General features: G+C 35.0%; 1 protein-coding gene across 3 annotated transcripts in view; it reads left to right on the top strand.

The window, feature by feature from the left end:
* PDE4D (phosphodiesterase 4D) overlaps positions 1–27,686 on the top strand; it is a 1,149,946-nt gene that overhangs the window by 338,853 nt on the left and 783,407 nt on the right. For all 3 annotated transcript variants that reach the window (XM_036410645.2, XM_036410646.2, XM_045571772.1), the window contains exon 4: positions 6,190–6,419. In XM_036410645.2, the coding sequence (XP_036266538.1) occupies positions 6,190–6,419 (230 nt within the window). The remainder of the gene's footprint in view (positions 1–6,189; positions 6,420–27,686) is intronic.

Raw genomic sequence — 27,686 nt, 5'->3', positions numbered from 1 at the left:
ATGAAATATTAAGTAAACAAAATAGTGAAAAATTATAAAATTCTTGTCTTGTCTGCACCTACAGCACACCAGGCAACATCAGTGTGCCGCGGAACAGCGGTTGAAAAACGCTGCTTTAATGTATTGTGAACAATTTCACAGAAAAATAAAATAATAATACAGAGACCACATATACTGTTGGAATATAGTACTTTTGGATTGTATTATTTCAATTCTTTGTAATAGCAACCTATTAAATTATATGCTATATTTTAAAGAGTTAGTTCAGTTATCAGAAATTGTCTTCTTTTTACAATATATGTCTTCTTTTTCCTATATAGTAGGAAATAAAAGGAATATTTTACTTTTTCAAAGAATAATTTTACAGAAAACTAATTATACAGAAAAAAGGAATGAGATATTGGAAGTAATAAAAACCTATCCTCAGCTCAATCTGTCCTCTTCTTGAAAACCTATGCATAACTTAACATGCTAACTTAAGATGCTAACTTGTACAGTGTTCTGCATAGCATATGTACTCTGAAAGCACTGAATGCTTGAAATAATTTATTTTTATTATATATGGGAGGAGAGTTGGGGATAATCAAGCCTGAAGGGGAGGGTAGTTAGGGGTGACCAGGCCTGCAGGGGAGGGCAGTTTGGGGCAATCAGACTGGCAGGGGAGCAGTTAGGCATCAATCAGGCTGGCAGGGGAGTAGTTAGGGAGTGATAAGGTTGGCAGATAGAAGCAGTTAGGGGCAATCTAAATTATATGCTATATGTTGACTATGTCCTCCTAAAGAGCCCTATGTCCTCTTAGAGCTCTTTTCACACACTGGTGATTTTTTTTTTTCTGAAACGGACTATAAATACTTATGAGAAATGCAGTGTATAATTCATCTGAATTCAAAGAATAGAGATGTGACTATGTATGTAATATAGCACTAGCTGCAACAAAGAAACCCCAAAATTTAGTGGGTTATGATAACGGAAAATTATTTATGGCTCAAATTGTTTTGTGTACTTTTTAATGTTCACCTGAGGATATATTTTTATTGATTTTAGAGAGGAAAATGGAAAGAGAAAGAGAGAAACATTGCTGTGAGAGAGAAAGATTAATTGGTTGCTCCCATACACACCCTGAGTCCCCAATCAGGGCTCAAAACTACAATCTCTGTGGTGTATGGGATGATGCTCTAACCATTTAAATACCCAGTCAATTTTCTCTCTAACTGCCAATGTATATACATTTCAAGACAATTCCTCTATAGAAAATTTCATTCTTATATACACATATGAAATAAATAACAACAAATGTGAGATTATTTCCAACCACAGCAATTTATTACCACCAGTTATAGATATATCCCGGTACTCAAGCCTTGTTAAGTGGTTTGTTAATGACTTTGCGAGAATAAAAAAGAGAATAAAAGGATTCATTAAATACCTTATGTACAAACTGAAATAAACAAAAATAAAAATAACAATGATAATAATGATAATAACATACTTAATACTTATTCATTTTAACTGTCAATTATTGTGCAATTACCTTGGTTAGGTATATCTTTTAGAGAGGTATTTTCTCTAGCAGTGAAAAGGATGATATTAAAGTTATTTTCCTGTCAACTTCTTAAAATAATTTGGTTAATTATTAAAGCAAATTTATATTTTATTACAAGTTAACAGGTTTGTGTGAAGCTCATTCAAATATTTTCCTCATTTCATAGTTCATATCTAGAAACTAAATTAGAGATATTTCTGAGACCCATCGATAGCAAGTTGAATGTTCCATTTTATTAGTATTGTTTTTATTTTACTTTTTAATCTAAAAATAATCCACTTTCTCTTTTCATTTAATAGAGGATATAGAAAATAGTAATAAGCAAAATATGAAAATTATTTATTATTGTCCCAGAGAAAGTCATGTTAGAGAACTGGAATGTCATCTCAGAATTTTTCTATGAATATAATATGTTAGTTTTTTTGTTTTGTTTCCTTTTATAAAAATGAGATCACTTTGTAATCTGATTTTTCACTCAACATTATATCATGAACATAATCACATATTCTTCTGCATTATTTTATCAACCTCACAGTATTTCATAATACTATGTATTAAAATTCATTAAGCAAACCCTTTAATACAACAAGTACGGATTACATTCATTATTTCAAGTAAACTGCAGTGAACATATTTGTGGTTAAATCTTTGCCAGGCAATCTTATTGGACTATGTCTAAAATGTCAAAACCATTAGTTCCCAAATTTTAGTATGCATCAGAATCATCCTGGTGACCTATTCACACTCCCAAGCCTTAATAATAGAGATTCTGATTAGGCAGATCTGGAATATGGCTTGGGAGTCTGACTTTTAGCAAGCACCTTCTGTGATTCTCATGATGGGGTTTGAGCATCACATTCTGAGAAACAATGCCCTTTGAGTTATTATAAATATTATCTTTTCCCTCAATTCCTTGCAAAAATGCCATTCTCCAGCAATAAAATAAGGTACATATTGCCTTGGTGTTCAGTTTTACATTTCTTTCCATAGTAAGGCTATTTATTTAACATCCTGCCTTGTACCTGCTAAAGTTGTTCTATTCATTTTTGAAATATAATTGGTATATATTGATCCAGAATTTTTTTAAAAATCCACTTGTTATACTGTTTTAATAGGAACATTAGGATACACACATTATTGCTTCCACCATTTTTATAATCCAGGTAAAAAAAAAAACACTACACTTTGTTTTTAATAGAGATTTTCTGTAAAAAAAAAAAAAAAAAAAAAAAAAAAAAAAAAAAAAAAGTTACTTTTTGAGGTGGTTTATCTAACAGAGAATGTCAAAATATTATCTTTTATTAGGTAATCTAGGTTATATAAAACATTTCTGCAGTTGCAATGCTATCACCAGAGGGAGCAGCTAACTACTTATAGAAAAACTATTGGCCCGCCGGACCGGTTTGGCTCAGTGGATAGAGCGTCGGCCTGCGGACTAAAAGGTCCCAGGTTCGATTCCCGGCAAGGGCATGTACCTTGGTTGCGGGCACATTCCCAGTAGGGGGTGTGCAAGAGGCATCTGATCGACGATTCTCTTTCATTGATGTTTCTAACTCTCTATCCCTCTCTCTTCCTCTCTGTGAAAAATCAATAAAATATATTAAAAAAAAAAAAAGAAAAAAAGAAAAACTAGAGGCCCGATACATGAAATTCATGGAAGAGTAGGTCTTCCTTCCTCCAGTTGCTGGTACCAGCTTCCCTCTGGCACCCGGAACCCAGATTTTCCTCACAGCCTCAGCTTCATCCAGAAGGACATCTGGAAAGATGCCCAGTCTAATTAGCATATTACACCTTTATTATTATAGATGTTAACTTTGGTCACCTATATTTAGTACTCAACTCTTCTAGACTCAACTTTTTCTCTTCTTTTTCATGTTTATCCTGAAGAAGAGCATCTATGCCCTTAAGTCATTAACTTCTCTGGAGAAATATGGGAAATCAGTTACGACCTGATAGTAATCCAGCAGTGTGGGTTCAGTTTGCAATCATGTCCTTAAATGAATACACTGAACTACACACACAGAGGCTCACTTCCTCAATCTAAAAGTTAAGAACATCACATGTGTATATTTTCTTTTTATTGTCTGTATATTCCAGGTCACTAAACATTTATTTTGCCATTGGCTATTGTAAAAATATCAGATCATTTCAGAACTGGAACTGGTTTTAAGGTTTATTTTTTTACAACCTCTTGATTTTATGTCTAAGGAAACTAAAACTCAGAAAGGTTAAATGACTTTTTAACACTACCTAAGTAATTAGTAGTAGAGTTGGACCTGAATATTTAACTCCTGATTCAATTAATCCTATATAATAAAAGGCTAATATGCAAATCAACTGAATGGTGCTACAACTGGTTGCTATGACATGCACTGACCACCAGGTGGCAGACGTTAGAGGCAGAAGCTACCCCTGGAGGTCAGTGCGCTCCCACATGGGGAACACCACTCAGCCAGAAGCCAGGCACATGGCTGGCAAGCACAGTGGAGGTGGCAGAAGCTGCTCCTCCCTCCGCAGTAGCACTAAGGATGTCTGACTGATGGCTTAGGCCTGCTTTCAGGGGGAGCAGGCCTAAGCCGTCAGTCAGACATCCCCCAAGGGCTCTTGAACTGCAAAAGGGCATAGGCCGGGCTGAGGGACAACTCTCCCGCCCCCTGAGTGTACAAATTTCATGCACCAGGCCTCTAGTAAAGATTATAATTAATTTCCAATGTTATTGTAGCACTGTCCTGATCTCAGTTCTGCTATTTTTTAAGATGAAAATGTAAGACATATTAAGTTATGATTGATTAAATATTTGTACCCTGCCAGGGACCATATTCGTTAGAGGTAGTATAGCATGAAAATTTTTAGCTTCAGCTTTAGCTCAAGCTGAATTTTGGTTTGAGACCTCAACTTATTGCTGGTCAACTTATTGCTGGGTTGCTTTCACAGATATGGGACTTTCAGTGTGAAGATCAAAAAGTCCCAGGCAACCTGGTCACTTTATTAACCATGTGGTTGTATGACCAAAACATGCTATTATATTTTACTAGAGGCCCACTGCATGAAATTTGGGCATGATGGGGAGGGAGTCCCTCAGCCCAGCCTGCGCCCCCTCACTATCCAGGACCCTTATGCAATGTCCTACTGCCAGATTAGGTCTGATCCCAATTGGTCCTAAACCTGCAGTAGAATATCCCTCTCACAATCCGATATAAAAAAAAATTCTTTTTTTTAAAGCAGTATGGATAAATGAACTAGCTAAGACAGCATAGTGCGACAAAATGATAAAGGGGATTAGCATGAATAATAATAATAATAACAATAATAAACAATAGTTATTATTTTGTGGAGTTAAAAACTGTGCCAAATTTTTGTGCTTTAAATATTTTATATTTCTGCTCCACACAATGAACCTGAAAAGTGTATATTATTATCCTTACTGTTCAGATGTGGTACCAACCTCAGTGAGCCTAAGTTACTTGCCAAAAGGTAATAATATAAAAAGCAATGCTACAAAGATTCTAAACTAGCTCTGAGCTCTACAAAATCACTACACTTTGGGAAAAAGTACTTTTAAAATCACTACACTTTGGGACCAAAGTGTACTTTGATACTCCCCGGGCTAGTATCTTCACCTGTAGAGCTAAAACGGAAAGTAATTTCCATTTATGATTGCTCATCATAATGCATGCAGGTAATGAGCTATGCACATTACATGCATGATCTCATTTCATTCTTGTGGGTAAATATTATTTCCATTTTTATAATAAAGAAACAGAAAACTTGGAGAGATTAAGAACACTCTAAGCACACTCTAGCAAAGTGGTAATGCAAGGATTCTAAAAGCCAGAATGTTATCTGATAAAACATTTGGTGATGCAATCATTCTGAGTATATGGATGTAATAAATGTTACCAGAGTAGACTTTCCAATCACTTGGAAATAATTATTGCTCAGGTAGCAGTAAATGTTTTTCAACTAGAATCAAATTATCAAAATGTCTACTTTATTCTAAACTTCATTTGCCTTGTCATGTGAATAATGTGGATCAAATTTGAAAAATTTATCTAGCTGTGATTTAAATAATGTTCTACTGGGTCCTCAGATAGTCTTTTTAAAAATTCTCCTCACAAAATCTTATTGTAAACATTTGCAAAGAATATTCAAGTAACATGAGACACGTGAAAATATATGTTACAGATATGGTTCTAAGTATGAAGAAAAAAATAGGACTCATTTTTTTCCTCTCGCTTCATAGACCTGTATGCATGAGCATGTTATGTCAAAAATATATATTAGTGAATTTTTTTGCAATTGATTTCATGGAAGGTAGAGAATATTTTTATTCTCTATTTTATAGAATTTATGCACAAAGCTTACATAATCTAATATTATTAAAGAAGTCAGTTAACTGCAACAACTTAGCCACTCTAAATATACTGGTGAACAAATTTACTATTTTTGAAAATAAATCTAGACTTCAGTTATTCTCACCTTTTCACCAAATATTGTCTGTCAATGTCATTGCCTTCATTTTAAGCATTTTTAAAAAATGTATATGTTTCCTTCCATGTCTTTCTCCAAAAGTATAAAGCCATCCCGTAATGATAACTAGCAGGACTTTTGTTAGTTACATATACTTTCTTGGACTTTTGCTTTAGGCCTCTGAGGAAACGCTGCATTCCTGTAATGAAGAGGAAGACCCTCTAAAAGGCATGGAACCCTATCTTGTGCGGAGACTCTCCTGCCGCAACATTCAGCTTCCCCCTCTTGCCTTCAGGCAGTTGGAACAAGCTGACTTGAAAAGTGAATCAGAGAATCTTCAAAGACCCACCAGCCTCCCCCTGAAGATTCTGCCTCTGATCGCTATCACTTCTGCAGATTCTAGTGGGTGAGTGCCCTTGGGTGACATTTTCCCATTTTAGTTTTTGGATGTGGATTGCTTTTTGTGGTCTTTTGAGACTTGGTGGCTCATTGCTTGACTTGTGTGGGAAGACAATGGGGTTTCTAGAGCTAAAGGAAAGGAGGGTGACTTCTCTCAGGTAAAGTCACTATCTCTGCAGGAATAGGTGTTTTAGTTAAAATGTTTTCAGAACTCATGGACAAATTACCACAGAGGCATACAATATCTGGAAACAGTAGGCACGTTTATTGATACAAAGCAAATTTAGAGTCAAGAATAGATTGTACTGTAATTAGAATCAAAGGAAATATGCAATTATATTCATGAGCCTAGTAATTTGGCCTTTGACCTTTTGAGGTATCGGTTACCAGAATACTGTTTCAGTTTCCAGCATACAGCAATCGTATTTGGCATTAGCATATATATAGAAGAATCACACACAGCTATGTCACCATATGTATTTCCTACTTTGCAGAGTATTTGTCTTTTTATTCTTTTGGTTCTGTTTACCAATGAGGTCTTACTCATGAATATCAAAACTGAGGATAATGGGCACATACATTATTTGTTCTTTTGGCCAAAGGACATTTGCATTTTTAAGAAACTTGGATAGAAAAGAAAGAAGAGGAAGCCAGTAGACTATACTTGGACAGACTCTTGAACATTTGCTAAGACTATAAAAACAAAATAATTTATATGTTGCAAATTCATTCCCTGCCAAGTTCTAGAAAAGGTCCCTTTTGGATTTTCCTAAAAGTTGTTAGAAAAGTTGTGATCAGAAGAAATTTGGCCAGTAACTGTCTTTGAAGATATAGAATTTAGCTCTTTGAATTGTTACACACCAAAGGACCCTATGTTACCAAAGGATATAAGAAAATTACTCACTAGATAAATGAAGAGACAGCAAATTCTTACTTTGAAGCAATTGAAAGAGGAAATAAATGTTTAGGGTTTTGTTGTTGTTATTTTGGATGAACCACGCACACAGAGAAGGGTGTCTACCTATTGATCAGACTTGCTAAAGAAGTGGGGATTTTCTATGGAAGCTTGATCTGAATGTTCTTTGAAACATAGTCTAAAAACTCTGATTTCTCCTCTCTTGAGATCAACACCACTGCCATTCATCTATGTGGAGGGTAGGATTCAGAGATACCAGGTGTATCAGGAGTGGTCAGGACCACTCTGAGGCTCCATGGTTTGCTAGGAGAGCTCCCAGGATCCGGCAACTAGTTGTATTTATTGCTATGATTTACCTCAGCAAAAGACTATGTGTAAGGTGAAATCTGGAAGAAGCCAGACACAGCTTCCTAGAGCTCCCTCTCCCAGTGGAGTCAAAAAGGATGCACTTAATCCCTCTAGTAATCAGTTGTGACAACACATGTGAAATGTGTTCATCAGGGAAACATTAAACCTGGGAAGCCTATTGCAGAATTAGTGCTTACATGAGTTACCTAAAATAGTCAAACACAGAAACAGAGAGTAAAATGTGGTTGTCAGGGGCTGGGGGCGGTGGGGGGGATAGGGTATTGCTATTCAGTGGCATGTAGTTGCAACTATGCAGGATGAATAAGCTCTAGAAATCTGCTATACACCACTGTCCCTATAGTTAACATCAGTATATCGTTCACTTAAGAATTTTCCAAGAGGGTAGACTTCATAACACAGTGAAAATTATTTTAAAAAAATACAAAAAAGAAAAATAGATGCCATATAAGGGTCTACCTTTTAAACAGGCTTTTAAAAAGATAATAGTCTCAGGCTATTATCTTTTATCTGATGTTAGTTTTTTTGCACAGCAGGTTTAATCTTAGAAACATTACCTTCTTTTCTCTATATCCAAAGAAGAAATTATAACTAAAATAATTAAAAAACTAATTTAATCCTGTGATGATTTCAGTTAACTTTGGTATCTTAAAAAATGTGGTAGCTAAATATGATTTCTCACATGGTCTTAAAAGAAAACGATGTAATATATTTACTCTATCTCTATGTAACTGGGCAATGTGTATAATTAAAAATCTCAAGTAAAAACTAAGCTTATTTAATTAGATTTAAATGTGTTGCTGAAAACAAATAAATAGTTTCCAAGTGCCAAGGAACTCAGAGCTTCAGAATTGTCTGTATGATAATACTTCTGTTAGTGCCAACTTTGTTTTCTTCTTAGTCAAGAATCTAATAATTGCCTGGCTGGTGTTGCTCGGTGATTGAGCATCAACCCAAGAACCAAGAGGTTGTGGGTTTGCCAAAACTGGTTTGGCTCAGTGGATAGAGCGTCAGACTGAAAGGTCCCAGGTTTGATTCTGGTCAGGGGCATGTACATTGGTTGTGGGCACATCCCCAGTAGGGGGTGTGCAGGAGGCAGCTGGTTGATGTTTCTCTCTCATCAATGTTTCTAGCTCTCTATCTCTCTTCCTTCCTCTCTTGGAAAATCAATAAAATACATTTAAAAAAAAAAAAAAAAAAAGAGGTTGTGGGTTTGATTTCCAGTAAGGGCATATACCCAGGTTTTGAGATCAATCCAACACCCCCTTTGGGGATGTACAGGAGATAGCCGATCAATGGTTTTCTCTCAACATTGTCTCTATCCCCCTCCCTTCATCTCTCTAAAAACTAATAAAAACATTTCTTACAAATCTAAGAATCAAGTATAAGCAAAATTGTGTTTATCATTTACTAATTTAGTTAATATTTTGGAGGAGACAATTTGTGTTTTAGAGATGAAACAAGAATACTTTTCTAGGCAGCCAGGAGAATCCATGGGTGAGAGTGGCCAATCAACAGAAAACAAGGACTCAGGATGTATTAAAAGGATTGCTGTTATCTTAGAAAGCAAATATATATATATATATATATATATATATATATATATATATATATATATATATATGTAAATTGAGTATTTGAGGAATAGAAAGTTTAGGAGTATAATTTTCTGGAACTCCTAAACTTTGAAAGGGAGACAGAAGGTGAAAGTAGGGGTTATATTCTGTAGCCATTTCACTTAACTAAGAATGTCGATTTCCTTCAAAGCTATCAGAAACAACTAGCTAGAGTTGTCTACAGCCCAGATCCACATTATTAAAGGTTAGTGTGCCCCCAGGTCCCATTGTCAACCTACACAGAGACATTGGCAATTGTAAATCTTTAATAGGAAGGGAGACTTTTCATGGTGTTTGGATTTATTTTTTCTTACTTTATTAACACCATAACTTTTTGCTCTTCCTTCTGGTGCCTCAGTGCATCAGACACTAGCTCTTTCAAATGTCACACAGTGGTTTAGAGACTTCGCCATCCCTCCAGGAAGCCTCCAAGTGGCCCCGATTGTAATTGGTTTCTGCAGGGAACTTTGGCCTAGAAAGATGAGTGCTATGAAAGGCAATTATTAGCTTCCTTATGAAATGCTTGGGTCAAGAGACTGCATTCAAGAGGGCTTTTTGAAATAGGCACTCCCATAATTATACTTAAGGTTTTTCCCAAGCAATCTGAATGTGTTCAAATGTACACTATTCAACAATTCTCTTCGAATATGACTGAGGCCTAAGTTGTGTATGTTGTGGTTTGACAACCTTTTGAAACATTCAATCATCACAAAACAGAGCTGTAAGGGTTGGGGTGCTGAGAACCTTCAATTCATGTGCCTGTTAGGTTTCAATGTAGGGTAAGATCACTCAGGCTTCATGGCCATTTATTGACTCTCACTGAAGTAAGAGGGACAGCCATTAACGGCATTAAATGTTATGAAATTGGCAGTGAAGTAATTTGGAATGTATTTACATTTAAAAAAACACACAACTTTTTATGAAGGTATAATTTGCAAGCAGTAAAATCTGCAAATTTTAAGTATGCATCTGGATCAATGTTTATACACTCATGTAATTAATTGCCACCCGCTCTCCTAACTTCTATCACTAAAGATTTGTTTTGCCTCCTTTCGGACATTATATAAATGGGATCTTATAAATATGTGCTTCTTTTGTCTGGCTTCTATTATTCAAAATGTTTTTAGATATTTATTAGTGTTGGGCTATGTATCAGTTGCTTATTCTTTTTTACTGTAGTGTAGTATTCCATTGTATGAATATGTCATAATTTATTTATCCATGCTCTCTTATTGATGGATATTTGGGTTGTTTCTAGTTTGGGGCTATTATGAATAAAGTCACTGTACACATTGCTATACATGTCTTTTTTGTGGACATATACACTCATTTATCTTGGTTATATTCTTAGAAGTATAATTTCTGATTCAAAGGTAAGAAAATATTTATTTTTATTACTGCTAAACAATTCTGTGTCAAAGTTATAGTTGTTCTGTACCCTCACACAACACTGGGCATTCTCAGTCTTTTTCATTTTAGTTATTCTGGTGAATTTATGGTGATATCTTACTATGGTTTTAAGTTATATTATCCTGATGGGTAGTGATGTTGTTTATCTTCTACAATAATATGCTTATTAAACATTTGCATATCTTCTTTTGTGCTATACCATTTAAATATTTGTCTATCTTTTCTTTTATTATTGATTTATGGGAGTTTTTATATATTCCCTTTGTTAGATATATACACTGTAAAATTAATATTTTCTCTCAGAACATGACTTGCTTTTTAATTAGTTTACTTTTAATATGATGGTAATCCCAGCTACGCTCAGTGTGTGTGTGTGTGTGTGTGTGTGTGTGTGTGTGTGTGTGTGTATGGAAAAGTGTCAGAGTGAAAGGTCAAAGAAAGAGATGAGAGGATAATAGAATGGCAATAAAATTAAATGGTAGAAAAGAGAAGGATAAGCAGAGAGGGGAGAACAGTGAAAAGAAAAGAATAAAGTGTTCAGGTGGAGAAAAAAATGGAAAGGGTATAAGTAGACACAGCTTGATAAAGGAAAAAAGGGTCACAAGAATGACACTTAACCTACAGGACAATTTTACTTAGAGACAAGGACAGTTGATACCTTGAATATTGAATGGTATCAAATAGAACTACCAGGTACTAAGGGGAATTACAAAGAAAAGTTGAGAAAGAAATGACAATGTGTTCATGGGAAGATAGCAGGGGACAAGGGTGTTAAGAGTGGGGACTCTGAATTTGAGTGCTACCTCACTACTTACTGGCTCTATTACCTTGGGAAAGTTACTTAACCATCCTCAGTTCCTAATTCTTCAAGGGCTAAAATAAGGATAATGGGAGTATCCACTTTTACCTCATGGATTTGTTGGAAAGTTAAAGCACTTAGGTCTGTTTTGGACATACTGTAGGTACTTAATATATAATAACCACAACCACTTTAATACAATCTTATCAGGAAAAATAATGCAACAAATTATGTTTGTTTTTATTGAATTTATTAGTTTCCTTATTGTCATCATCTTCAGGGATCATCTATTGACTCTAAATCTATCTCTAGTAGATTAGGAGTTAACCCGAAATTTATTCCTGGATCAGAAATCTAAGGTTATTATGGACTTGTCACATTTGTGTTAAGAAGTTTGTATCTTGCTTTGACTTCTGAACACAGACATCCCGTGCTTTCATGTGTTGTTCCGTTATGTTTAGAATGAGAATGGAGGACCTCACTACTCCTTACTTCCACCTTGCTCTACTTCTGTTAACAGCCCTTTGTTGGGATTCTACTTAGTTCCCTTTCAGAATCCTGAGGAGGAATTAGTAGCTCCTTTTTGTACCAATTCTAACATAACTTACTTTCCTTGGGTGGTCCATATACTAGTATGTACCCCAGGATATTCTGAGGAGGGTTTAGCTTGCCATGCATGTGGAAATTGCTCCCTCCACATGGGTAGGAAGTTGTGAGAAGAAAGAGAGGGTAAGAGGGGGGTGATACAGAATCTCTCTAGCTGGATTTCACTCCTGCATAGCCAAGGAGCAAGTAGTCCCCTGGTGAGAGGATGACATGCCTCTGGATAGATGTACATTCAAGGGTCTGTGTGAGTGGTGAATATTGTAAGTACTTTCCCATCACTAGCATCCTATTACTTGTCCAAGGAGTGCACAGTGTACATTTGTGTTACTGTGTCCTATAAAAAAAAGTAAAATGAAAAGAGTTTAAAGGAAGAAATAGTCACTCTTGGGTAAAATAACTTCAAAACAGGGGAAAGGATTACTTTAGTCAAATCAGACTCCATTTTACAAGAATCTTCCAGGAATATTTCCTTGAGTTATATGTCATTCTCAGAGGAGCTGGTCCCTGCTGCCAGTTAGACATTAATGCTATATTCCCTGATCAACCACCCATTTCCTAGTGTTCTTCACTATACACAGTACATTAGAGTGAACATAAAAGTGGTGATATTCAACATTATGTTACCAAATAAAAATCCAAGCAGAATATAAAATAAAAGAAAACAGAAGGTTCACTAAAGCAGACATGCTTGATCTTTCAAATTTGATTTTTTATCTTAAGAAAGTATTAACAGTATTTGAATATTTCATAATGGAAATATTTTGGATACAAGGATTTATGAAGCTAAATAGTTATATTTCACAGTGTACCCATGGGAATTGCACCTTTATATTGGGTATGTGTTCAAGTTTCAAGAGATTTATCTGATAAGTTATCATAGAAAAGCATGTGGAAGGTCTATAAGCCACTAGGCAAAGCTTTTTCAAATTGAAAATGGGCAAACAGAATTGTGATTGTGAAATAGTATTCTAGATTTGGCTTTTAAAATAATCACTGTGAAGAAACTGGAAAGAAATACTTCCAATAATCTTGAAGATACATGTACATATAAGAAACTGGATTTGGCTTTTAAAATAATCACTGCGAAGAAACTGGAAAGAAATACTTCCAATAATCTTGAAGATACATGTACATATAAGAAACTGGATTTCTCTAACTTGGTTCATTTAAATGCAATTTATTGACAGTGTTTGTTAAAACTTCCCCACAAAAAATGTAAAACTTTTGTTTCTAAAGCTTTTACTCTGACTTCATCAATCTAGTTTTATTTTTTGCTTTGAAATTTGTGACTTTTAAGATCAAAATTAGACTCCAGGAGTAATGGAACACTTTATCTTTGCTATGTGTTCTCTTAACATATGACATCCTATTTCCAGAATTCATGAAACCAATCTAAAGTAAACAGCTAAATAATGCTGACTGCTTTATGATATTTGTCATGCCCTAAATTTCCAATAGAATAAGGTACTTATTAAACTCCAATTTCTTTTTCAGACAACTGTAGTTTCTTTTCATTTTTGTAGTACTTCCTGGCATCTTAATTAAGAATATCCCAAATGGACTGATATAATATTGCAGTTTTTACTCTCTGTCTGTGTGTCAGTAAAGTAACACCAGGCTCCATGTTCTTAAAAACATTAACAAGAGTGGCAGCTTGTGTATTTACCACACCAGAGCATCTGGTACCTGTTTCCAAATCTTTCTTATGCCAGCGTTACTTGCTTAATAGTATATATTAGTTGGGGACTTCATATTTTCTAAAAATGAACTCTCTGAAGCATTTATTTTGCTATGAAAAAGAATCAAAGAACATGATGCCATTGCTTAGTGCAGAACTGAAAAAAAATTAATTATTTCCATCAGGAAGTCATAATTTTTCAGCTCTCCAAGTAGCTTCACATGCCCTCTCTTCCCCACCCGCGCGCCCACCTCTCCCACTCCCCTTCTCCCATCCAATTGTTACCTTGTTTGACCATTCTTATGTAACCCAGCATTACTCTTCACTGAAGTGTGTAGGGACAGTTTACATTTATTTAAAAGTCATGTTCTTCTGTCTTGTAATCATATTGTGTTTATGGGGGGAAAAAAGATAAAGATGAAATTATTTTGATGGAATGGTTTTTATTTAATTAATATGTGCTACATAAATACATATGCTGATTCAAACTTAATATTGACAAAAGTGTATTACTTGGAGAAATCTGAAACAAGAAAATTGTGTTCAGCTGAAATTCAGAAAGAATGAAGTTATCAAACTCCCCCACCCCTCTCAAATGAGCACTACAGAATGGCAAAGAGATTTCTTTAAAATAAAACTATATACAGAAAAGGATGTATAGAAAAATATATAACTTCCTGTGTGAAATATTTTTATTTTTTTGCTTTTGCTAAAAATCCTGGCTAGTTGGTTAGATTCTTTTATTAAATTTGTCAGACCAATTTATCTCATTTGTTTATAGACTCTTCAGTCCATTTGAAGAATTAGATGAAGTCAGGCATTTTTAGATCTGTCCTATTCTGTGGAATGTATTCAAAATAGTATGCTATATAATTGTTTTATGCCATTTATTTAACATATCTGATTGAGTTTATTTATTTATTTTTTATAACCAATATGTGAGGCTTTGGAATACTCTCCAGTAGTGTGAGCAGCCAAGGCACAGGCACCAAGAAATGTGATTGATCCCAAGTTGGAAAGTCAGGATACAATGTAAGAAAAATTGGAAAGAGATTTGGTAACATAGTAAAAGAAGTGATGAATTGTGGCAATTAAACTTGGTATGAAAATGAGTGACTATAAAAGGTACAGACATAAAATGGGCTCAAGGTCTTTAGAAGTCTCTATGCTGTCAAGCAAGTAAAAGTAGAATAGCTGAACACACTGAAAGATAGGAGGGTATGCTTGGAGGAGAGAACAAGAGCATCGCCCCCTCCAGTGCACTGCAGGGAAAGTGAGGTTCCCAGCAAAGAGCCAAGTGTGAAAGAAGGCGGGATTTAGGGTGACTATTCATTGTCCACACTGAGGATGAATGCAAGTCCATTTTCCATGGAACAAGTGTTGCAGAAGACTTAACTGAAAAATGTCAGAGGGATGACAATGGTGGTCTGGACAGGGCAGAGAATCATAGAGCAATAACGAGATAAGGAACCGGAAGAACACAGAAGAGAGGGATAATTATCACAGGAGGTTCTCTGAGGTCTAATCATTATAGCTGCATTCCAAAACATTTTCAAGAATTGGTCTACCAGATTCAGGGAGAGGGCAGTGGAATCTAGTTAGTAGGTTTTTCAGAAATTCCAGGAGGGTTGTCCTAGTCCAAATAAGTAGGTCCACCATGCTATTCCTTGGCTCTTAGCACTTTCATCATCTATTGGAAGCAGCAGCAGCACCTTCTGGTGTTTGGTGAATTTTGTATCTTTTAAGTTCCACAGCTGTGTCCTAAATTTATTAAAGACTGTGGACTATGGGGAAGGATCTGATGTTTTATAATGTCCATTATTTTTCAGTAAAAGTATAATTCTATTTTAAATAACTTATTTTGTTTTTAACTCTAATTATCTTGCCAATTGTAATAACAACTTAGGTATTTTAAATTAGCATATGTAATTTTTTTAAAGAATTTCCTTTCTTAGAAATGATCATTATCTTAATCATACTTTCTTGAATATTCTTACATACCATTTCTGGAATACAAATGTTAACCCAGTTTATCATGCTCTAATTGTAGCTGTAAAGACTTGAATGAAACTGAATTCTATGTAGACAAATTCTATTTGTAGAAAACTTTCTTCCATAATTGGACTACTAATGTGGCCTTAGGGCACATGATCTTAAGGCATATGCATATGGTTTTTTACTTAACTTGAATGTAGCATATTATTTGCAAACTCTATCTTACAGAAAACTGTATTCCTGCTAATTTTAATTTAAAATTATTTGATATAGTTGCATTGTTGAGACGTGAGACTAAACTTTTTTATATGATAACTCTGCAAACACAATTTTTAATTCTTGTCATTTCTGTGACTTTGTGGGGATCATTTTGTTTTGTTTTGCTTTAATCATCAATATCTGAACTAAATATTTGTGACTAGAATTTAGCAACTGTGGAGCATATCATATTTGAAAAATGCCTTGGCAAAGGTATTAATTATATTCTTCTGAGTCCCAAGTAGAGAGAACTTCATTTGTGTTAAGAAGAAATGCAAAGTTTAATTGATTTTCAAAGGATTACTACAATAAATAAAGACCAGAACTCAAAACTTATTTTGATTTATAATATCTGGTATGTTTTGTTCAATATCCACTGGAAAAAAAACTGAGGTGAGGGCTAATGATTTTAGTTTTATTAAGTATTTCTATAAAATTTACCCCAAAGTAAAAGACACACTTTTCAGTTGGCAAACAGTGAATGAATGATAATGAAAATTCACATTCATGGACCATTATGTAGTCATTAAGATGATCATTATGATAACTACATGGATATACTAAAGTACTTCATACCTTTTGGGAAGAAAAGCAAAATCCATGAGTATATCCATATTAAAGTTACAGCTCTTCAAAAACATATGTCTGCATGTGGCTAAGAACTGGAAAACAATATGAAAATAATTAGATTTTCTCATAATCGTTTTGTGCTTATTTTTCCCTCTCATCTTGATTTCTATTAACTCAGATATGTCTGTCCAATCAGTAAAACTGCATAAAAATTACATTCATTATTTACTTTTAGTTTCACTCATTCAAGTATCTGTTGAGCTTTTGGAATATGATAGACATTGTTTTAGGTGCTGAGAGTATATTTATGAATAGGTAAAAATAAAATTAGCAGTATTTTGTTTATCACATGTAGTTCAGTAGAAATTATGTGAGAGGGAGTACTTGGGTCTTTCAGAGTCCTGATCATCTTGGGTGATTATGCTTCTGTTGGCAGCGGACTTCCCCAAGAGGTCACCAGCAGAACCTCTTGATCAAGCAACTATAAATATTAGTTACACTGAACAAAGAACACCACTTTTAAACTTAGAAAATTTCATAAGTAGGAAGTAAAGAAAATGTATTAATAAGGTTGTGGAACCTGATCTTGTTAGATACAAAAATGGTTTGGATTGAGAAGAATTTAAGGAAGGACTAGTAACTTTGAATTAATGGAGTCTTAAAGTGAAGTAAGAATCTTAAGGTGAGCCTTGATGAACATGCCATTAGTCAGTTTGTTTGGTTGGTCAAGATGCAACACTTTTCTATTTTGGGGGAATCTCTGGGTAGATAGGAGAGAGGGTTCAGCTCTCCACCATGAAAGCTAGAGGGGACAGATCTCCTCTTCCCACACCTTCTGGCAGTTAGACCTAGCATGGTCAGTCTGATGCTTCCCACCATCACATGGGTCACTATTGAGTGGAAAAGTTAGTGGCATGATAAATGTGGTTGCTGGTAGTGTGACCAGGGTGGGGTACCTGCCCACGTGGTAAGCATCAGGGTCCTAGGCAGACTGTCTCTGATTCCCTGCTGGCTGCTCATGCCTCCATGGGATCCTGCTCAAGTCTGGTTCTTCAAGCTCTCTGTCCATTGACTTGTATCTGACATTCTTTTGACCAATTCTACTTCCTAATTAAGTTCATAAGTGTTTATTTCTGTTGTTTGTATAAGTGCACAGCCCTTAAAGAATTTAGTGTGAGGCTCTACCATTCTAGAGAACAAAGTAAGGAAGACCTCTGACTGTTTATGAACTTCAATAGTAAAATCAGTAGTAAAAATTAATAGGGAGGAACCAGAAAGAAAAATTGAATTTTCATTTCAATGGATTCTTTTCGCATAAAAGGTTAACAAAAAGGAGAGTGGTGGAGATTAGTCTCTAGAGATGTCCCTGGCAAAGTTTGTCAAACTCGTAGGGAGGAGGCGAGGACTGGGCTTCCTTGTAATTACTTCCTTTTGACTGTTCAAGCATTACAACGGACTCCTAATGAGAGTGGTTCCCAGGGCTATTAATTAAGTGTATTTTAATTATAAAACTCACATCTTTTTTCTCTAGAGAATATTCTTCCTTTGTAAGTACTATTTTATTTCTCTATTTCTCTCTCTTTTCTTCCCTCCCATCTTTCCCCCATTCTCTTTTAAAGTTAGCTTGTGTTTTCTTTTCCTGAAGGAAAATTAACTTTGATTGTTGTTAGTTTTCTGAGAAAGACCTCCCTTTGAATATGGAAACATATGTCTATCTAACTCTTCCTTACATCTACTACTCACTTTGTCAGAGTGGTTCCTGATATAAAATTTTGAAAACAATTGTGAAGAAAGACGAGAAAATGTTGATTAAATGTATATTGTAGATGTCCTTGTCCTTTAGAAGTTATTTATTTTTGTTATTGTTGTTTGTGTGTCTGTGTGTGTACATGTGTGAACATGTATGCAATGTAGTTCAGAAGAAGTATTTCATGAGCATAATTTCCAAACTCTATTCAATCTGCAAGATCAATTCCTGGCAGAGAGGACACAGGCATGTCACCTCAGCATTCTCAGAATCCCTAAGTGTACTCATTGTCTTCTTGGTACCTTCTTTCTACTTAATAACACTAATTTATATTCACAGCTTTTAACTTCATTTATAAGTATATAATTCAGAATTTGTATTCTTTCCTCATATTCACTTCTATAAAATATGTGTTCTTTATGCAGTCTTTTCTAGTCATGTAGAAAGGATTTAATAAGGCTATTCTTTACAAGACAGGAATCATTTCAATTAACTTAATGCTTTTTCCAATGTTAATAGTGGAATTGTGAGGAATGACTAAATATTTGAATTTCCCCAGTTCTTAAGAATACCAAACACATATCAATACTATTCTTATAGCTGAGAAAAAATTGATTGGTTTAAGAAAAAATTGCTATTGGAATAGTTTAGAAACAGATTCTAGCATTGCCAATAACAATGTTGAGGAAATTATATATTAAAGATGGTGCTATTTTTTTCCAGCTTTTTTTCTTCTACCTGGAACATGTTATCTTCCAGCTCAAAATTTTGAAATTAAAGTTGAAGGATAAAGAATAATATATTACCACATGCCAGACCCTATACTAGCATTGGATATGTTTTATGTTTTTTTACACAACAAGCATACCATTATTAATACCATTATTAATTTCTTTTATGGATGAAAAAACAATGAAGGCTGGAAAAGGTAAATACTTTCCCCAATATCACTGAGAATCGTAAACCAAGATCTGAATATGCTTGGTCTTAACCAAGATATGTCAGAATATCAAATCTGAGATTCACTATACTTCTATATTTTATCCAGATTTTCACAACTGCCAACGATAGATAAAAGCTGTCATATAACTTCACTCTTTCATTGAAAACACCTTAACTTTCTTTGACATCTGCCCCAAATCACTCCCCTGTTTTTGAAGAAGGTCATACTAACATCTACAGTTATCTGAAACAATGACACGAAGTGAAGATTATTATGTCAAAATAACCTTTTCCTGGTATGAAAGAGATTGGAGTTAACTAGGGTTCCTGGGGCATTTGAGATCCTGAGAAAACTCCAAGCCAGCTCTCCATAAAGATCCCCCACAACTGGAACCTAGTTTATCAATAGAAATTGTATCTTTAGTGCTGGATGGTCCTAGATTTTTTTATCTGAAGGAGTTAATGCACCTTAAACAAATATAAAAGATCTGTCCTAGGAACAGCTTAAACATGGTCAAAACCAACCTTCACAATGGTCAGTTAGTTTTCATTGTTATAAATTACCACTGTTAGCTGAAATACTTGCCCATTCAAAATAATGTATCGTCATGTAACACCAAGATCTGTTATTAAACCGCCACAGATCATTGCTTTAACAAATTGAAAACTATTATTTTTAGTGAAGCGACTTTTTATAATACTTTATTAGAGTCTATTAATTGAAGGAAAACCAAAATCAGATGACATTGGCAAAATATAAAATTAGAATTAATTGAAATATTTGTACCATTTATTTTATTTAAAGCGAATTTTTATCCTGGAAAATAACTGACTACTTTGATTACCCTCACATCAAAAATAAAGTTGTTTTTGGATGGCTTTTAATTTGCATTTAAATTATCCCATGGCGGCATTTTTTAAGCATAAGCAAACAAATATTTTTTGAGTAACATAAATCTATACACCTGAAAGAGAAACATATCATCTGTGGAATTTAAAAATATGGATTTTAGTAAAACACCTCTAAAAAGAAATTATAAGAATTGGTATTTTTTCCTCCTGAGTTTATCTTTCTAATAATGCTTCAGAAAAAGAAAAATCCTAATATACTTTCTTTGGAGGGGACATGGGACAGTGATGCCACTTGAGAAATACTGGCGGTAAAAACCATGTGATGTCCTCAAATAGGGAGACTTTCTTTTTCTGTTCTTTATCTTTACTGCTGGCTCTAATTGTCTTTCTAAAATAGTTTTATGTAGTAAACAGGAAGTGACCTGAAGGTGCCATGGAGAGGTAGGAGTAATGGATGAGTTATCAAGGAATCTGTGAGACAATGGGTAGGGCTAAGCCTACATATTTGAACAGGTGTATCTTTTTGTTTCTTCTTTGGTTTTCATGTTCTTCTGTTCAGAAGGTGAGTTAAGATTCAGAAAAAACAACTTAGACCAAGGGTTGGCACATTACAGTCAGATCCTGCCTGCCACCCTGCCACCTGTTTTGTAAGTAAAGTTTTCTTTACTGGTGTGTGTGTGTGTGTGTGTGTGTGTGTGTGTGTGTGTGTGTGTGTTGACTAATTTTATATACCCCTGGTTTAACTAACTTAGCACTTTGTCACTGAGTTTTCCATTAAAGTGTCAGAAAATGAATTTTAGATCATCTTTATTAATGCTAGCATTTTATGTAAAATCTACCCCAATTAAAAAATTTTAAGTGTGTTAATTTGATTTACTCTTCTTCATTAATTCAGTTGTTGAGCAATCCAAGAGCGAATTCATCATTTCTATTTGAAATCGATCTCTTTCTCTTAATAAATTACCACATTTGAGATGATCTGAAAAAAAAATTCTTATAATTTGCAGCTTGATGGCTGAATAATATCTATTGATTCAGTCATTTGGTCTTATTGCATTTTTTATATTCCAATAACTGCATTAGAAAGTTTCTCTGTATTTATTCATTCCTTAGTTCTTTAACTAAAATGTTAAGGGTTATAACAAAATATCTTCCATATATATACAAATCAGAAGTCAGTGATTTCTCAACTGTTGTTAAAACATTCAAAACATCTTTCCAAATTCATTACTTGATATTGTATGAATTTTTCTTTTACAAATTTTACAAAAGCACAGGACTAAACAAACAATTCACTCAGAACCTCAGAAGGTGTTTCTGTCAGCATGGAGCCCTGCAGCTTAAGCTTCATTACTTTCACTTGAAACCCACCTATGCGCCCCCTCTTTCTCTCCAACACCTCCCCCAGACACACACTCCTACACTCCCATGCTGTTGTTGGTGTGTGTTTTTTCATCTGTTTAGGTGAACTGGTTCTAAAGTGTTATTGAAAGATTTTATAACACATTACTCCAAACAGTAGTTCTCAACCTCTCTAATGCCATGACCCTTTAATACAGTTCCTCAGGTTGTGGTGACCCCCAACCATAAAATTATTTTCATTGCTACTTCATAACTGTAATTTTGCTACTGTTATGAATCGTAATGTAAATCTGTGTTTTCCAATGGTCTTAGGCTCTACAGCAGCAGTTCTCAACCTGTGGGTCTGTATTAAAGGAACTGTATTAAAGGGCCGCGGCATTAGAAAGGTTGAGAACCACTGCTCTAAAACAAAGCCTCTGCTATGGTTGTGGCACAGCCCCAGCCACATTCAGTCTTCAGCACTGGACTGATAGGCTCTGGGAGGAGCAGTCAGGGAGCGGGAATATTTCTGAGGAAGAGCAAGGGACAGAGCTAGTCTCCAAGTGGTCAGGGCCATAGACCTGTTCTGTAGGCCACAGGCTACTAACTAATTTAACCAAAGGGCACAGTGGTTTCTTGGGCTCATCCAGAACTCCTTTTCTCCAGTTGGTTAACATCCTATTGGTCCTGGACCACTCACCTAGATTTGAAACTCTTGCTTTTGCACTGTTGTATGATTCAGAATTGAGTCCTTTGCTTTTCCACCTTTTCCTGTGGGATCTACAAGCACAGAGGTCTTAGAAGTGATCTCTTATTCTTTCTTCCAGACAGTCTTAGAAAACTTTGTCCATGCTACAGTGAAGCACAACTTCCCCTGATTGCAACACAAAAAAGAACTTAGGGAGCAAGAACATTGAATTATTCCTTTTAGTAAGTAGCAGCAAAGAGAACCTGCTGATCTTGTTTGGTGGTAAATCTTCCAATAGAGAAGGGGTATCAGAATGAAAGGACCTCCAGGAAGGATGGTTGTAAAGGAAGGAGGTGGCTCTGTGTAGTGGAGAACCTTCTCCTGCAGGAGGAAGAGAAGGATAGTTGCACTAGAAAGAGGAATGCTATGAGAAATAGCCTAGCCTGCTACAGAGAGGCATTGCTGGCTCTTGTTGTGGACGAAATGCCTGGGACAGAATATTAAACAGGAAAGTCCCCTCAGCTATATTGAGTGGAATCCTCAGGCTAGCTGAGTCATCTCTGCAATGTCCTAAAAGCTAGAAGCCTGAGTAGATTCAGACTAATTTCTGTGATGTCCCCAGGGATTCCCTCCCTATTCTGATCAGAGGAATGGATTTAGATGGGGCAGCATGTTCCTGCAAATTGGCAGGCACCACTTAACAGAATAGCTGATTGCTACTTGGGCTGCCCATGCCAATTGAATTGCCAAGCAGACATTGCCAGGGGAAATACCTGCTAAAATGGAAATGATCACTAGCTAGATGGATTGGACACTTAATAATGTCAGCTATCTACATAGTGTTTTAATTTTTAAAAACCTTATGTGCAGATGATAGAAAATTTAAGCAAGAGGGATATGTACTAGAGCAAGCATGTCAAACTCGCACCCCTTGGGCCTCATGCCTCGTTCATTTGGCCCATGTTAGCCTTTGAGTTTGACGTGCTTGCTCTGTCCTTTTCTTATTCAGATTCTTAGTGCCCTGGTCCCTCCTCTGAGGCACAAGCACCATAGAGTCTATACATACACTAGCATATTTAACTAATTTCAATTATTAAATACATTGATGCATTTAGAGTAGGCAAATAAAAAGTTAATTTAATTGTAATAATTGCAAGAACTTTAATTTTTTTGTGTGTGTGAGGAAATACATTTTATTGCATGGCAAGGCAAATAAACTTTTAGTAAAAATAAGATAATACACTGTAGAAAGGAATGAAAAATAGTTTATAGCAGTCTTTTCAAATTTTCCCTCTTGGTTTATGAGCTTTATGATGTTTATAGTATTAAGTATTACTAATAACTCAAAATAAGAATACAAAAAGCCAAAACCGGTTTGGCTTAGTGGATGAAGCGTTGGTCTTCGGACTGAAGGGTCCCGGGTTCGATTCCGGTCAGGGGCATGTACATTGGTTGCGGGCACATCCTTGGTGGGGGGTGTGCAGGAGGCAGCTGGTCGATGTTTCTCATTGATGTTTCTAGCTCTCTGTCCCTCTCCCTTCCTCTCTGTAAAAAAATCAATAAAATATATTTTAAAAACTACAAAATTATTCACATACTTTTTGACCAATAATTTTTTGAAATGTATAGAAATTAACATGGAGAAACTATATAAAAGATAATTTAGCAAAAATCTTCAAGTTTTTAAAAGTTCCAAAATTAACCCTGTTCCAATGTTTCCCTGTAGTTTTACAAATTTACATATAGAGGTTAGGTTATTTCATCTGTACCTGATGGGTACTAACTGTTAATAATTTTAGCTTTTTAAATTTCCCCCCTTTTTACTGAATTTATTAGGGTGACATAATTATACAGGTTTCAGATGCACAATTCTACAATACATCATCTGTACTAGCATATTTAACTACTTTTAATTATTAAATACTTACATTGATGCATTAAAGTAGGCAAATAAATGTATGGTGTGTTCACCACCCCAAGTCAAGTCTCCCTCCATCACCATTTAGAGATAGGCCACTTTTTCTTTATCCATGCATCTGTCAATGGATACTTAGGTTGTTTCCATCTTGACTACTGTGAGTAATGTTGCTATGACCTAAGAGTGCAGATATCTCTTCAGGAAATTGATTTTATTTCCTTTTGATCTATGTACTATCCAGATATAAGATTGCTGGATCTGATGGTAGCCCACTTTTTGAGAAGCCTCCATAATGTTTGCCATAGTTACTATTCATACATTCCCACCAGCAATGTACAAGGGTTCTCTTTACTCCACACCCACACCAGCATTTTTCTCTTGTCTTTTTGACAACAAACAGCCTAAGTTTAATAGGTTTAACAGGAATAATGTTATGACTTCCAGATATATGGTACATAATTTCTGGTAGGATATTTAGATTAAATAACTACTTTTGTACACTAACTGTATTCCAGGCAATGTCCTGTGTACCATTCACATGCATAGACTTACTTAATGCAAGTATTCACTAGGCTTCACTATGGGAACCACCAAGAAAAGGGCTTGGGGCACATTCTTCTGAATCTGTCTAAAAAGTGATCTCTTTCCTGGTGCCACAGTGAAATCTGGGGAAGATATAGAGGGCACCTTCAGGGCAGTGGCATTTTGCAGCTGGGGCTTCGGAAAAAAAAAAAAAAAAGAATGAATTCTGACTCCATATGCCAGTGTCACAGTCAAGGCTGAAATATCCTCAGACCTGTCATTTCTAATAAGAGCCATTTCTGACTTCTTAGTCTGTCCTGCTTTTTCCCATTTCCCATGGGTCTGAATCTCCCACATGAACACATTCCTTCATGCTGAAGGCTGCTCATGTAACTGCCTAAATATTAGTTCAGTAATCCTGTCCCAGGAAATTGGCTTCATATGCTAAAATAATGTTTGGAAAGGTCTCCTTTTTGTAAATTCCTGGTTCTTTCTAAACCTGTGATAGTAAAAATCCTCACCATGTAATTTCTTGCTATTCCTCTCCTTCCTTAAATAAGGAATTTGTATACCTTCTACCTTCCAAGGAATTGAGCACTTAGTGAGATCTTCATTCAGTATGACTGTTGACTGAATATCTTTAGTATGCCTGTCTCTAGTACTTCCCATTCCTTACAATATGTACAGTTTAAATTGTGTATATAAAGTGAGTGAGAAAGTATTGCCTCCTTTTCAGTTATCATTTACATAGATGTGTTATGTAATATTACAAATGTTCACAATATCCCTTGTAAGTTGTAATACTGTGAGCAAATTAAATAATTTGATAGGCACTAGGCCGGTTCAGCTATTGTAATATCTTGCCAAGAATAGATTGAGAACTGCAAAATTACGTTAGGAAATGCAGATTTCCAAGCTTATTTAAAAAGATATTCCAGAAACATTAAGGGTTGCTTTTATGATCAAATTAAAGTTCAATATTTTTTCCAATTTTATCAAGAGAATTTTAATTAGAAATTTAGTTAGTTTCAACAAAGTTAGCATTCCTTTTCTTGTAAAAATATGAAGTAAATTTAAAATGATAGTCTAGCTGCGTTATTTTTATGGTTTAAAGTTTTACAGAATATAAATATTTTAAAAATAAATAGTTTTAATGTATTTAATCACCAAAATATAATTTACACTTAGATAGCTCCTCTGCATGGCTAGAACATAATTTCAAATCACATGTGTCTGTTATAAGCATTAGAACATTTCTTAAAGACTTATAAACATTGCCATATAAGTGGCTAGAACAAATAATACATTATGATTATGTAAGACCAACACTTATTTGGTGAATATTTTTCAAAGCAGTTTAACAAAGAGGATGCTGAAACATTACCTGCCCACTTTCTTAACCTTCCCAAAGGGAAGATACAAATAATAATAGATGGTAGTGGAGCTCCTTTCTAAGAAGATATATTACTTAGGTATGTACTTCTTCATACCAAAACACCTGAAAACTTAATGACTTAAAGCAACAACAGTATTTTATTAACTCTTGGTTTCTGTGAATCAGGAAATTAAACAAGGTAGAGTGAAGAGGGCAGGTCTCTGCTCTATAACGTTTAAGGCTTCAGCTGAAGACTCTAAAGGCCTAGGAGCTGGAACCATCTCAAAGACCATTCACTCATATGTCTGGTGGTTGATGTAGACTCTGGGCTAGCAGCTTTAGTTCCTCTCCGTGCATTTTCTCCCTCAGGGCTAGTTTGAGCATCCTCAAGACATAGTAGCTGGAACCTAAGTGCAAACAGAAAGAGAGAGGGAGAGAGAAAGAGAAAGAGAGAGAGAGAGAGAGAGAGAGAGAACGAGAACCTTTTAGAAGCACTATCCTTTTTCTGAATTAGCCTTGGAAACTACAGAGAATCACTTCAATCATGCTTTATTGATCATATCAGCCATAAGCTTTCTCCAAGATTCATAGTACCTGCCTTTCTGTAGTCCCAACATCAGTTAGCATAGGATCAATGGATCCACATCTGAATAATCAATCTGCTCTGAACAGGTGGGGGTAGGTTTAGCTAATGCCAGAATAGGGTTTTATTTAGTGAGGCATGATAGGGCCAGAAGTGATTAGAGGAGGTGGTTGTGTAAGGATTTTATGAATTTTGAATATAAAAGGGGTGGGGGGAGAGAAAGGAGGTAAGGCATATGGCATTCAGAAATGAACTTTGAGGGAAGAACAGAGGTGTTTTAGGGCATATTTATGAAGTAAATATGGGCCTATTATGTAACATGAAGTAAAATTATTTTTTCTGTATTCTTATAATCTTTAGAGAAAATAATATCCAAATGAGTTATATGGTTGGATTTATTTTTTTTTTAAAGATGCAATAAGTTCCTGAATATAGCCTCGTATACATATAAGGAAAAAGCAGAGGTCTGCCAAATCTAGGTTACATCTGCTTTCAAAAAAATTTACTCATAAATGTGATTGTCATGGCCTCATAATGTTTGGTGGTTCTCAAATGCCAGCATAAAGACTAGTGCCAGTCAATGGTAAAATTTTCATTTGGCAGGCTCTGAAATCAGAAAATAGACAACATCATGAATCTTTCACAAAGGCAAATTTATTCAGTTGAAGGAAATGACCTAGATTATGTAATTACAACCTTCCAACATTTTTTTGTTTCAAATAGCCTTTTTTTAAGTGAAATGATGGTGATAGTAGATGGTACTTGTATTTTGGATTTTTGCTGTCCATTCTTGGAAAATTAAAATTAGCTTCTAAAACACTTAAAAATGCTCTTCTAAATTGCAAATATGTTTGGTATAAAGTATTTCAATTGTTTTGCACTTTATTTTTTACTTATATTGGATGTAAAAAATGATCTTAATTTATCTAAATGCATGAAAAATACTTTCTTTACTTCTTATAATTCCAAAGGATTATTGTTTAGTTATTCTCTTCAATCTACTAACAATAGCTACTACTGAAGCTGAGGCTACATGAAAATATAAAGAGCACAGTATTAATCTTTCTCAAATGGCTTGTTGTAAGAATTGTA

Source organism: Pipistrellus kuhlii, unplaced genomic scaffold, assembly GCF_014108245.1.
Source record: "Pipistrellus kuhlii isolate mPipKuh1 unplaced genomic scaffold, mPipKuh1.p scaffold_m20_p_4, whole genome shotgun sequence".
Taxonomy (NCBI): Eukaryota; Metazoa; Chordata; class Mammalia; order Chiroptera; family Vespertilionidae; genus Pipistrellus; species Pipistrellus kuhlii.
This window is presented reverse-complemented; position numbering and strand designations above follow the sequence as displayed.